This window comes from Pan troglodytes, chromosome 21, assembly GCF_028858775.2.
Source record: "Pan troglodytes isolate AG18354 chromosome 21, NHGRI_mPanTro3-v2.0_pri, whole genome shotgun sequence".
Classification (NCBI taxonomy): domain Eukaryota; kingdom Metazoa; phylum Chordata; class Mammalia; order Primates; family Hominidae; genus Pan; species Pan troglodytes.
The window spans coordinates 51,495,189-51,509,247 of NC_072419.2; the positions used below are offsets into that span (position 1 = coordinate 51,495,189).

General features: G+C 38.2%; 1 protein-coding gene across 1 annotated transcript; it reads right to left on the bottom strand.

Moving 5' to 3' along the window:
- Positions 1-11,524: 11,524 nt before the first annotated feature.
- Positions 11,525-13,854, bottom strand: SLPI (secretory leukocyte peptidase inhibitor). The gene is made up of 4 exons (NM_001135852.1): positions 13,748-13,854; positions 12,862-13,020; positions 12,289-12,438; positions 11,525-11,706 (listed from the first exon to the last, which is right to left on the bottom strand). Exons 1-4 carry the CDS (start codon positions 13,830-13,832, stop codon positions 11,702-11,704), a joined length of 399 nt encoding a protein of 132 aa, NP_001129324.1. The 5' UTR covers positions 13,833-13,854; the 3' UTR covers positions 11,525-11,701.
- Between the last annotated feature and the right edge of the window lie 205 nt (positions 13,855-14,059).

Genomic DNA, 14,059 nt, shown 5'->3' on the forward strand with positions numbered 1-14,059 from the left:
GTTCTTAAAGTTTATCCAACATTCTTCACACTGCTTACTCATTATTATAGACATGGTTTGATGGTTAAGAAACATTGAGTTTATCACATTTACAAAGAACTGTAGGTTGTGAATATTCATACTCTCAGAAATATGCTAGTTATTAGCAGGTGAACAATTAAAATTTCGGATCTCCTTAGCAAAGTTAACAGTTCTATACAGAACTGTAAACCAAAATTGCCAATTTCAGAACTTATTTGCTTCCAAACTTGTTATTTCCTGAAACACCACTCATAGGATTTATATATATATTCACTTGTACGTCTATTAAAATTAATTTTATTTGCAAGAATGACTCACTATTAGTAGCATACAGAATGATAAGCATATACTCCTCATGTGGCAACAGGTACAAGCAACATGATTAGATGGTGACTGCTTTTTCCTTAGTGCTCCTGATTCATTCTCTGAACACATTGACCTTAATTTTTGGCTCTACATGTCAGCATTTTCTGGTCTTTGCTTTAGACTTTACCACAGTGAATTCCTTCTAACCAGCAATGTTTCTATTTTGAATCCCAAGGTTTAATTCTTACAAAAGAATGTAAAGACTATAATACTTTTTTTTTTTTGCCAGGCACAGTGGCTCACGCCTGTAATTCCAGAACTTTGGGAGGCTGAGGAGGGTGGATCACCCTGAGATCAGGAGTTCAAGACTAGCCTGACCAACATAGTGAAACCCTGTCTCTACTAAAAATACAAAAATTAGCTGGGCATGGTGGAGGGCACCCGTAATCCCAGCTACTCGGGAGGCCGAGGCAAGAGAATCACTTGTACCTGGGAGGTGGAGGTTGCAGTGAGCTGGGATTGCATCATTGCACTCCAGCCTGGGTGACAAGAGTGAAATTCCATCTCAAGAAAAAAAATAAAAATAAATAAAAACACTGGCCAAGCTCTCAATGTTAAGTAGAAATGGTGAAGACAGACATCCTTGCTTTCTCCTAACCTTAAGGAGAAAACATCCAATATTTTACCATTAGAGATTATGTTTATCAGTGGCATACCAAGGATTGTGGCAGTGGGAGTGGTTCATCTGAGGAGGAGGGAGTGTTTATCTCTGACTCTGTTTAAAATTGCCAGCACATAGTGATAATATACAGTACAGCTTTTTAAGCCACTTTTATTATTATTCTTAAATTCTCTACAATCGGGGGACCTATTTATTGCTTACAACTGGGGTGAACTCCTTCCAATAACCTCCTTCCACTTCGGTACACCACTAAGATATGCTTTAAGTTGAATATAGTGCCCTTTATCATATTGAGAGGGAGAGCTTCTCTTCCTTGCAGGTGGAGAAGTTTTATAATAAATGGGTGTTGGATTTGTCAAATACTTTCTCTGTTGAGATGATCATATAGTGAATTACACTGACTAATTTTAATACAAAACATATCCTGAATGTGTGTCTCATTTGATCTTAATGTATAATCTATTTAACATATTTTTGGACTGAATTTATGACTACTTGGTTAGAGATATTTATGCCTATGTCTATGAAGGATGTTAGACTGTAAGTAAACTTTTTTATAATGTTCTTCCCAGGTTTTAGTATCACAGTTATCTTAGGCTCATAAAAGAAGTTGGGAAGTGTTTTCTCTGCTTCTCTTGTCTTAAAACATTTTTGTAGAATGTATAATTTGTAGATGTTTAATAGCATTTACCTGTGAAGCCACCTGGACCAGCAGTGTACTTTTTGGAAAGGTTTTTCATTAAAAATTTTATTGCTTTAACATAGGAGTCAACAAACTTCAGCAAAGAGCCAGGAAATGAATATTGTAGGTTTTATATGCCTTAAGATCTTTATTGCAACTCCTTGTCTGTACCACTATAGGACAAAGGCAGTCAAAGATCATTCTTACCAATGGATGTGGTTGTATGCCAACAAACTTCACTTACAGAATCAGAAGTGGTAATCTAGTCTCCCAGTCCAGGAATCAAAGCAAGTGTGTTTAACTTATATTTGTTTAGTTATTCAGTTAATTATTTGTGCTACTTTCTTATTGAGATACAATTTACAAACCATGACATGCACCTTTTAAGGTGTACAATATAGTGGTTTTCAGTATTTTGATAAGCTTGTGCAACCCTCACCACTTGTTAATTCCGGAACAACTTCATTACTCCCATGAAGAACCCCTATACCTGATGGCATTCAATCCTTCTTCCCACCTTTACTTCTCCCTTGGCAACCACTAACCTGCTTTTTATGAATTGACCTATTCTGGACACTTTATATTAATTAAAGTATATAATATGTGGCTCATTGCATCTAACTTCTTTCATGCAGAATTATGTTTTCAAAGCTCATCCATGTTGTAGGGTGGATCTTTTTTTTTTACTTTTTATTTATGAATAATATTTCACTGAATGGATACATCACATTTTGTTTATCCATTTATCCATTGGTGAACACTTGGATGTTTCTAGTTTGTATGTACTATTATTAATCCTACTATGAACATTTATGTGCAAATTTTGTGTTAAAATGTTTTCAATTACCTTGAGTATAATTCTTAAAGTGGAACTGATGAGTCACATGATAACTCTATGTTTAACTCTTCAAGGAACTGCCAGACTGTTTTCCACAGAGGATGTACCATTTTATGTTCCCACCAGCAATGTATGAATGTTCCAGATTCTCCACATCCTCACTAACACTTGTTATTTTAGGTTTTTTTTTTAAGATTATAGCTATCATAGTACATGTGAAGTGGCTTCTCGTTGTGGTTCTGATTTGCATTTTCCTGAGGTCTGATGATATCACCATCATTTTACATGCTTATTGGCCATTTGTACATTTTCTTTTGGAGAAATGTCAGTTAAAATCTGATGCCCAGTTTTTAATCATGGTTTTTGTCTTTTATGGTTGATTTTAGGAGTTCTTTTTGTATTTTGAATACTAGGCCCTTATCAGATATAAAATTTGCAAATATTTTCTCCCATGTCTGTGGGTTATCTTTTCATTTCTTATTAGTGCCCTTTGACTCACCAAAGTTTTTAACTTTAATCTATTTTTGGATCTATTATTCCTTTTGTTGCTTGTGCTTTTGGTAGCATATCTAAGAAATTGATGCTGATTACCAGATCACGAAGATATACATTTATGTTTTCCTCAAAGAGTTTTGTAATTTTAGTTCATATATTTAGGTCTTGTTTTATTTGGAGCCCATTTTTGTACTTGGTGTGATGTAAGAGTCCATGTATATTTTTTGCAGGTGCATATCCAGTTTTTCCCCATTATTTGTTGAAAAGACTACTCTATCCCCACTGGATAGTTTTTGTATCTTTGTTGAAAATAAGACAGTTTAAAATGTAATGGCTTATTTATGGATTCTCAATTCTATTCCTTTGATATATTGTGTTTATCCTTATGCTAGTAACACAACATCTTGAAATTGTAGATTTGTAGTACACGTTGAAATAAAAAAATGTGAGTCCTCCAATTCTGCCCTTTTTTTTAAGACTGTTTTGGCTATTCTGGGTCCCTTGCATTTGTGTACAAATTTTGGGATTCACTGATCTATTTCAACAAAAATTCACCTGAAATTTTCTAGGGATTGCACCGAATTTATAGATCAATTTGTGAAGAATTACCAGCTTGGCAACATCGAGTTTTCCAATCCATGAACACAGTATAGCTTTCTATTTTGGGGGTCTTCTTTTATTTCCTTGAAAAATAATTTTCCATTTTCAATATAAAAGTTTCTCCATTTTTTGGTTAAATGAATCCCTAATTATCCTATTCTTTTTATGCTATTGTAAATGAAATTTTATTCTTAAAACCATAGAGTGTTGTATTTTGACATTATGTCCTGGACCTTGCTGAGGTCATTTATTAGCTCTAATAATATTTTGAGGGATTCTTAAGGATTTTCTGTGTATGTATGTGTGTATATATATATATACATGTATATATATGCGTGTATATACATATATCATCATGTCAGTATTTCTTGCAGGCAGGTTGATGGTGATGAACTCTTCCAGTTTTTGTATATCCAGGAATGCCTTAATTTTTCCCTGACTTCTGAAGAATAGACATACTAAGATACAGAATCCTTGGTTGATAGGTTTTTCTTCTGCCATTGTTAATGTGTTATCTCACTACCTTCTGGCTTTCATGATTTTAATGAAAAATTACTGTTTAGTTTATTAACTGCTCATGATAAGTGGCTTGTACCTTGCTTTCAAAATTTTCTCCTTGCCTTTGTCACTAATATTTCGATCTAGGTGTGGATCTCTTAGAGATTTTCCTACTTAGTGTTCTTTGAGCTTCTTAGATGTAGAGATTAATGTTTTTAATCAAAATAAAAATTTTCTTCGTCATTCTATCTTCATATATTCTTTCTGCGCCTTTCTCTTTCTTCTCTCTCCTGAGATTCCCATTATGCATATGTTTTTACACTAGATTGTGTTCTTCAGGTCTCTGAGGCTCTATTCATTTTTCTTAATTATTTTCTTTATTGTTCCTTAGAGTGTATAATCTCAAATGACCTGTAATTAAGTTAGCCGATCCTTTCTTCTGTTTCTGTCTTCTGGTGAACCCCTGTTTTGAATTTCTATTTCATTGGTTGTACTTTACAACTTCATTACTTATCTTTAATTCTTTCTATGTTGTAAGACATTATTCTCATACATTCCTTTAGTCTTTCGTCCAAAGTTTCCGTTAGTTATTTCAGTGTATTTATAATAGCTGATGTCTTTGTCTACTAATCCATCATCTGAGCTCCTAAAGGATCATCTCTGTTCATTGTTTCCCTTCCCTTCTCTGTATGGGCAATATTTTTTGTTTCTTTGCATGTCTCGTAATTCTTTAATGAAATTGGACTTTTTACATAATATAATGTGGCCAGTTTGGAAATCAGATTCTCTCCCCAGGGTTTGTTTGCACAGTCTTTGCTGTTGATTACTTCCTTAGTAACTTTCCTGGACTAATTTGCTAAAGTCTGTATCGTGTGTCATGTGTAGCCACTAAAGACGCTGTTCCATTAGCTTAGAGGTCAGCTCATGATTGGACAGAAATGATCTTAAATACTAAACCAATAAATCACCTGGACTTTTCCAAGGGGCTGCATGTGTATCCATTGAGATACACTGTCAACATTCCACTGGGAAACTTGCAACTTTATGTTGTATTTCACCTCCTGTTCACATAGAGACTTTAATTCAGCCAGAGGTGAACAATTAGGGTCATCCGAGGTCTTTCCTTAGCATGTACACAGCCCTGGGGCAAACACACAATTCTGTGCAGGTGTGTGGTATTCTAAAGTCCCACAGATGTGACAGAGATTTTCTTTAAGCACCTGGAAATCTTTCCTACCTTTTCCTTTTTTGTTTTTTGGTCAGCCTCTTGTTAGCTCCAATTGACCTCACCGTCGGAAGTAGCTGTGATGACAAAAAATTGCCCCAGAAATAGCACTGTCCACATAGAGCGCACTCTGAGTTAGACGAGGTAAATACATGCTATGAAAAGGGTGCCTTTTTAGAGAGCTGACATACAAGTGAAATAGTGACAGTTTTCCGGAGACAGAGCTTTCGAAAGCAGAAAGGAAATCCTCCCGTGCAGGGGCTGCTGGGCTGCTGGTTTTCACAGCCACTGTGGAGCAAACCTGGTGGCTTTCAGGCTACCACACAGCTGGGCACAAAGATGGGAATGGAAAAGTTATACTGCCACTAAACTTTCTGTTCTTGCTAAAGTTTTCTTGTTTTTCTTGATGATTCTTAATGATGCCACTCCTTGGATTGTGACAAACCTTTGGCTGAATTCCAAAATTCTGGGGAAAAAAAGGTGATATTGAAAATATATGTGAGTACAGGTTGAGCATCTCTACCCAGAAATCTGAAATCTGAAATGCTCCAACATCCTAAAAGTTTTGAGCACCAACATGAAGCCAAAAGTGGAAAACTCCACTCCTGACCTCATTTGATGGGTTGCAGGCAAAACGCAGGCTGACAGTGATGAAGCTGATGTTCGTAACACTGCAGAAAAAGTGCTGATAGATGACATGGTGAAAAAGTGTGATGGGCTTATTGAAGGACTGAAGCAGCCTGTATTCATACCAAAACAAGAAATCATATAAGTTTAAAAATCAACAAGAAATTTCTAAGACAAAAAACATTGTTAATGAGAGAGATGACTCTGGAGAAAACATTTTTAAAAGTCATCCAGCAGAATGCCTCCTCATCTCTAGAGGATCCACTTCCTGGTCCCTCAATTGCTTGTGATGTCTCTTTTCACCTACAAAAATAAAATACAGTGACCAATAATCTTTTAATCAAAACACAGCATCGTAGATGGAGACTGAAATCCTGCTGCTGTTGCTTCTTGCTGTTGTTTAACAGCTGGGGCAGGTATTTTGGTGATGCTACTGTGCTGCTTAGTTACCCTGAACACATTATTTTCACAGTATTAATGGTATGTCGTATTCTTATTGTTAAATATTTATGGGTGAATAAGTCTAATAAAATGATTGCTTATTGGTAGCATATAAATTCAAGTCAGATACAATGGTGATACTAAACAATCACAGATTGTCCACATGGGCGGCTGAGATAGGGACAACTTTCTTTCTGATGTTTCAATGTATACAAACTTTGTTTCATGCAGGAAACCGGTAAAAATATTGCATAAAATTACCTTCAGTCTATGTGTATAAGGTATATGTGAAACACAGATAAATTTAATGTTTACACTTGCCTCTCATCCCTAAGATATCTCATTATTTATATGCAAAGATTACAAAATGTGAAAATATCCAAAATTTGAAAAATTTCTGGCCCTAAGAATTTTGAATAATGGATTCTTAAACTTATTCTCCCTGCTTTTATGAAGGAGCAGATTTTACTCCACCGTTGTGAAAGTAGTTCCCTCTGCTGTATGGTTTTTGTATAGGCTTGCTATCAAATAAGTGAACTTCTAATGTTCTGTCATTATTTTCTCATTTATCATGAAGAGATAAGTGACTCTTTCACACATTCTATAGCCAATACGAAGATAATCATAACATTTTCCCCTGTACTCCATTAATGAGAAGTATCCCATTGATTTACTTTTAAATGTTACACCAATCATAAATTGTTGACATAAAACCTTACTTGTGTATGATGTATCATCATTTTTATATATGACCAAATTCCCTGTGTAAAGTTTTGTTTAGGATTTTTGCCTTTATGTTTATAGCAAGACTGGAAAATTGTTTTCCTTTCATGTAATATCCTTCTCATGTTTCGGTATCACAGAATTGCAGTGCATATCAAATTAGTTTGGAAACAGAACGGTCAGTGTGTGGGGCTGCAAACAAACATCTTGAAAATATGAGTGCAGACACTTTAAATATTTAAAGTACAGACACTTTAAATATGAGTGCAGGCACTTGAAAATATGAGTGTAGGCATATTAAATCAGTTGGGAGGGATTTTGTTTTTGTAAATTTGGACTGAAACTCAGTGAGGACATGCCAATTCAGAGTTAGAAGAAAACAGCAGATTTACACAGGGAAAACACTCAACGTGTGGAGGTAGCCCCAAGTTTGTGCTAGAAAGAAAGGTCGGTGTTGGTAAATAGAGCAGCTACTCCAGAGAGCTTTCCCTCATCATCTCTCTGCCTCCCACATCAGGTCCCAATTCTTCTGTGTGCATTAATAAATCTACTTCTTACTATTGCTGAAGTCAGATATGTTTTTAGCTACCAAGCAAGCAGGAGGAACATCCATTTTTAGAATAGTGTAGAGAGGACATGAAGGTTTATCTGGCCCAGATTCACATTCCAAAATGACTTCAAGTTAGTCTTTTGACTCCATCAACTAATGAAGTTTTTACACAGTCATGAAGACATAAAAGCAGGAATTAAGGAAAAAAGCATTCATTATAAAACTTAAATTTCAGTCCCATGGTGCACCATGAATTGACACCATCATGAAAGCATTTGAAACTATAAAACTCACTGATAGAACCAAAACACAAGGAAGAAAGAGAAAGGAATCAAACCTTATTATTACAGAAAACCACCCAACCACAAAAATAAACAATAAGAAGGGAAGTAAAGAGCAAAGGATATACAAAAACAACCAGGAAACAATCAATCAAATGATAGGAGTAAGTACTCACCTGTCAGTAATAACCCTGAATATAAACAGATTAAATTCCCCATTTTAAAAATATAGACTGGCTAAAAGGATTAAAAAGCAAGACCCAACTATATAGTGGAAACTAACCTCACCTGTAAAGACATACATAGGGTGAAAGTAAAGAGAAGGAAAAATATTCCATGAAAACAAATCAAAAGCAAGCAGGAGTAGCTATATTTATATCAGACAAAACAGACTTCAAATTAGAAACTGGAAAAAAGAGACAAGGAATAACATTATATAATTATAAAGGGACTAATTTAGTAAAAGAATATAACAATTGTAAATATGTATGCACTCAACAGTGGAGCGTCCAGATATATAAAGTAAATATTATTAGATATTAAGGAATATATAGACCCCAATACAATAATAGTTAGGGACTTCAACACCCTACTGTCAGCATTGGAAAGATTATTTTAACAGAAAATCAACAAAGAAATATCAGATATAAACTGCATCATAGACTAAGCAGACCTAACAGACATTTACAGCACATTTCACCAAATAACTGCAGAATACATATTCCATCAGCACAAGTAACAATGTCAAAAGTTAGCCATAGGGTACAAAACAAGTCTCAAGAATTTTAACAAATCAAAATCATACCAAGTATTTTATCTGACCATAATGGAATAAAACTAGAAAGCAATAACAATAGGAACATTTAAAAGTATACAAATACATGGAAATTAAACAACATGCACCTGAATGATAATGGGTGAAGAAAGAAATTAAGAATACAATTTCAAAATTCCTTGAAATAATCAAAAATATAAACACAACATACCAAAACCTATGAGACCCAGCAAAAGCAGTATTAAGAGGCGAGTTTATAGCAATAAATGTCTACATTAAAAAACTAGAAAGGTTTCAAATAAACAACCTAATGATGCATCTCAAGGAACTGGAAAAGCACAAACAAGCCAAACCCAAAATTAGTAGAAGGAAAGAAATAATAAAGATCAGAGCAGAAATACACAAGAGAGAGACTAAAAATTACAAAAGATCAACAAAACAAAAAGTTGGATTTCTGAAAAGATACACAAAACTGGCAAACCATAAACTAGACCACCTAGGGAAAAAAAGAGAGAAGACTCAAATAAAATCAGAAATGAAAAAGCAGGCATTACCACTGATGACACAGAAATACAAAGGATTCTTAGAGACTATTATGAGCAACTATAAGCTAACAAATTGGAAAACCTAGAGGAAACTGATAAATTCTTAGAAATATATAACCTATAAAGATTGAACCAGAAAAAAATTTAGAAACCATGAGCAGATCAATAATGAGTAATGAGATTGAATCAGTAATAAAAAGCTTCCTAACAACAACAACAACAAAATCCCAGGAATGGAAGACTTTACTGCTGAGTTCTACCAAACTTTTAAAGAAGAGTTAACATCAGTTCTTCTTTAAACTATTCCAAAAAATTAAGGAGGAGAAAGGAGAAAATTCTCCCAAACTCATTCTATGAGTCCAACATTACCCTGATACCAAAACTAAATAAGGGCACGTGGACACACACATGCACACACACACCAAAAAACTACAGGCCAATATTCCTGATGAACATAGATACAAAAATCCTCAGTAAAATACTAGCAAACTGAACCCAACAAGACATTAAAAAGATAATACACTATAATCAAGTAGGATTTATTCCAGGGATGAAGAATGTGTTTCAACATATATAAATCATTTATGAATGTTTCAAATAAACGTGATACATCACATCAACAGAATGAAGGACAAAAAATCCATATGATTATCTCAATAGATGCAGAAAATAATTTGGTAAAATTCAATATCCCTTCATGATAAGGACTCTCAATAAAGTAGGTATAGAAGAAAAGTATCTCAACCCAATAAAGGCCATATAGACAAACCCACAGCTAACATCATACTGAACTGGAACAAGAAAAGCATGCCAACTTTCACTGCTCTTATTCAACTTAATATTAGAAGTCATAGAGCAATTAGGAAAGAGAAAGAAATAAAAGCCTTTCAAATTGGAAAAGAAGAAGTCTAATTATCCTTCTTTGCAGATAACATAATTATATCTACAGAAGAACCTTTAGACTCCGCAAATAAACTCTTAGAACAAATCAATGAACTCAGTAAATATGCAGGATACAGTATCAACATACAAAAATCAGTAGCATTTCTATACAGCCCTACTGGGCTTAGTGGGTGTTCTCCCTGTGTGCAGAGACAAGAGATTGTAATAAAGACACAAGACCAAGAGATAAAGGGAAAGCAGCTGGGCCCAGGGGACCACTACCATCAAGATGCAGAGACTGATAGTGGTGGCTGTGTCTTTAGCTTTGCAAGCTTTTTAGTTTGAGGTAGTCCCACTTGTCTATTTTTGCTTTTTTTTGCCTGTCAGCCCTGCTTTCTTTTCCCTGTCACAGGTGTCACTCCCCAGGACACTCCCCAGCAAACCCCCTGTGCACAAACACTTGCCTCTGGGACTGTTTTCCAGAAAACCTGACCTAAGGAAGATTATAAAAGTTTATCATTATCCAAAAATTGGAGAAGAAGAGTAGAAACAAAATAGTACTGTCACTTTTTCAGCATGTGTTCTGTATGTAACCCAGGAGTTTATCTCATTTCAAGGCTAGGTCTCCTCCCCCTGCAAGGTGTTACTTGGGGCACACTCCTAGTAGCATATTTCCCTGAGCCTAGGTTCCTCAGTCTGGAATAACCCTTGCTGGAGGTGAGAAAAGTATGTAGCAGAATGGTCCAGTGAGGTTTGGGGCATTCCAAGTCTTTCAAAATAATCGAGAGTGGGCACTGACGTAACATGGTTAGTCTTTTTGAGGACTCCATTTGCTGTGAGTTGCAGATAATCTTAATTTTTCTAAGTGTCCAGAGAGTGTTGGTTGGATTAGACAACAGACAGACCTACAACACATCAAGTGTGAAAACCAATATATATATCGTAACACATACAGAGGTGAACACAGGATTCTGCCCCAGTAGTTCTGTATGGCTTTAGATGAAAACCCCCTGGATTAAAATAGCTTAACTGTTGGCAGGATCTCTTATGCATAAACTCGTCTCAGGAAAGTTTTTCACCTGCAGTTGACAATCCTGCCAGAGGCAGTAAAATTGAGGTTTCTGATTCTTCATGTTATTGTACATCCCTAATCCCATTGAAATTTAGGAGATAAAATCACTTGTCCCAAATCACAGAGTCAGCACTTTCAGACTCATGATATAAATTCAAGTCCCCCCAGTCCCTAAGCCTCTTCCTCCCACTACGTATCCATAGGAAGGAGGCCTCATATCTAGATCTTCCCTCATAGCTTCCCACCCCACTCATACCCCCAACGAATCACAGAAGCAGGATGTACAAAGAGAAATAGGCTCGTTTATTTATTCATTGATCAACTGGCACTTCTTGAAAGCCTGCCGTGTGCCAAGCCTTTCCCCAAAGGAGGATATCAGTGGTGGAGCCAAGTCTGGGGGTGGAAAGGACCTGGACCACACAGAGCAGGACTCCAGAGCCTCCTCCATATGGCAGGAATCAAGCTGTGAGAGAAAATCAGATAAGAGCTTCAGCATAGAAACCAGCCAAATCATATCCACATCCTTCCTCCTGCCCAAGGATCCTTCTGAGATAGAGAAAATAGCAAGATAGCGCTATAGTTGAGAGAGACTTAGTGTCAGGAGACAAGTCTCGTTTTCACCGTAAAACTCTAAACTCAAAGCATTGAACTAGATAATCCTCAAACTCCACTGATCCTTTGTGATTTCACCTCAGAAAACATGATGGAAACAACCTGAATAATAAATTCTTAGTGCACATAGTGCTTTGCAGAGCACTTTCAATCTCATTATGTACATTTTACCGATAAAGAAACTGAGACTCAGAAAGACACTTGCCCAGGACCCCCACCCAGAGACACTAGAATAGAATCAAAGCCACAGGCGATCCTATGGAAATCCTGGCCCTGAGACCTGGAGAACAGTTCTCTTGAAGGACAAGGGAGTCAGACAGAGGCTGTGCTTGGAGTAGGGTTCAGGAGTCCCCCTGCCCATATGCCTGGGCCTCCAGAGGGTTGAGGCTGAGAGGGCTGGAGGGAGCTCAGTGTGCGCTCACCCCCTGCTTACCTTTCACAGGGGAAACACAGGATTTCCCACACATGCCCATGCAACACTTCAAGTCACGCTTGCACTGGCCATCCATCTCACAGAAATTGGGGGGGTTAAGCATCAAACATTGGCCATAAGTCACTGGGCACTTCCCAGGCTTCCTCCTTGCTGGGTGAGAGTGAGGCTACTGGTCAGAGGCCTTGTACTTTACACAACCCCTCCCATCCCCACTTTTTACAGTGAGCCCCTGCTCCAGCTTCAGTAGGGGGGATCATCCCCTCCCCACCTCTATCACCACCACCTTCTCCCTAAGGCACCCCCCAAACATAGCACCTGGCTCTCCTAGAACTTCAGGCCCCCCATTGATGCAGGTGGCCAGCCGCCCAGTGCTGACTAGGTGGGAGGCTTCCAACTACCTGGCTATCTAAATGCCCGCTGCTTCACCAGCTGCTGGCTACCTTCCTGCTTAGGGCAGTGTGACTCACTGACTGATTGACAAGGAGGCCTGGCAGGACCCATCACCCAGTCCCATCCCCCTAATGCTGTGTCCCCAGGCTCACTCCTCTCTACCCAGTTCCCCGACCTGCTTACTCGGGTTTGGGGTGTCAACAGGATCCAGGCATTTGATGCCACAAGTGTCAGGACAACATCTCTTCTTCCCTGGACACTGCCAGTCACTCTGGCACTCAGGTTTCTTGTATCTAAGGCACTGGGCAGATTTCTTAGGAGGACAGACTCCAGCTTTGAAGGCTTTTGAAGAGAAAGTCAAGAGGTCAGGAGGAGGCTGGGCACTGAGGACCCATCATGCCTCCTGAACAAAGCACCACTTTTGAGGGGGAGAGACCCTTACCTCAGTAGCTGTCCACAAAGCCCAAAGGGTCATGCCTGCCTGATCTCCAGGTGGATTGATGGGCTTGATTAAATTAGACAAATGGACAGGGGACGTTTCACACCCAAGAAAAGGGCAGCAGGCTTCTAGTCAAGACCTCCCACCCAAGAGCAAAACAAGGCTACACAAAGGCAGAGAGGAAGGCTGGGAGTGATGGAGATGGAGAGAGATAAACAAAGATAAATAGAACCAGTGTGAGAGAAGTTGAGAGCTAAAGCCCAAGGCAGAAGCACAGAGACAAAATAGCAGAAGCAAAGACACAAGGAAGCAGAGTCAGAAACTAATGATTTGAGAGTCGCAGACAGGTGAAGAAGAAGGCAGAGTATGAGAGATAGAGAGAGAGAGAGAGAGAGAGAGAGAGAGAGTGGGACCTGGGCTGACAGCATGGCTGCATAGAGGAAGCATTTCCAGAAGCTCAAACTGTCACACAAACCTTGGAGCTCAGTCAGACATGTATTCCACCCTCAGGGAGGTCTCCTGAAACTAAGCTGAGGGATCAGAGCCTACAGAAGGGGACACACCCACACCACAAGGAGACCCCACCTCTGACCCTGCAGCCCAGATTAGACCAGAGTGACTCCAACTTACACTTTCCAGAGCCTTCCACAGCCCAAGGTGCCAGAGTTCCCAGGGCAAACAGCACCAGGAAGGGGAAGAGGCCGCTGGACTTCATGGTGAAGGCAGGAGTGACTCTGATGGCCAATGCCAAACCTCACTATTTATTCTTTCACCAGTGGGTGTGGCCCCACCAGAATTCTTTCGGCCTCTCCCAGCTACTATTGCATAAGCAGGAAGCATAGCCAGAGACCAGAAATCCTGACACCAAGGAGATTGTTTATCTTTCCTATGCCAGGTAAGGCTATGAGGCCAACACAGCAACTATCAGAAAAGAAAGGGAAG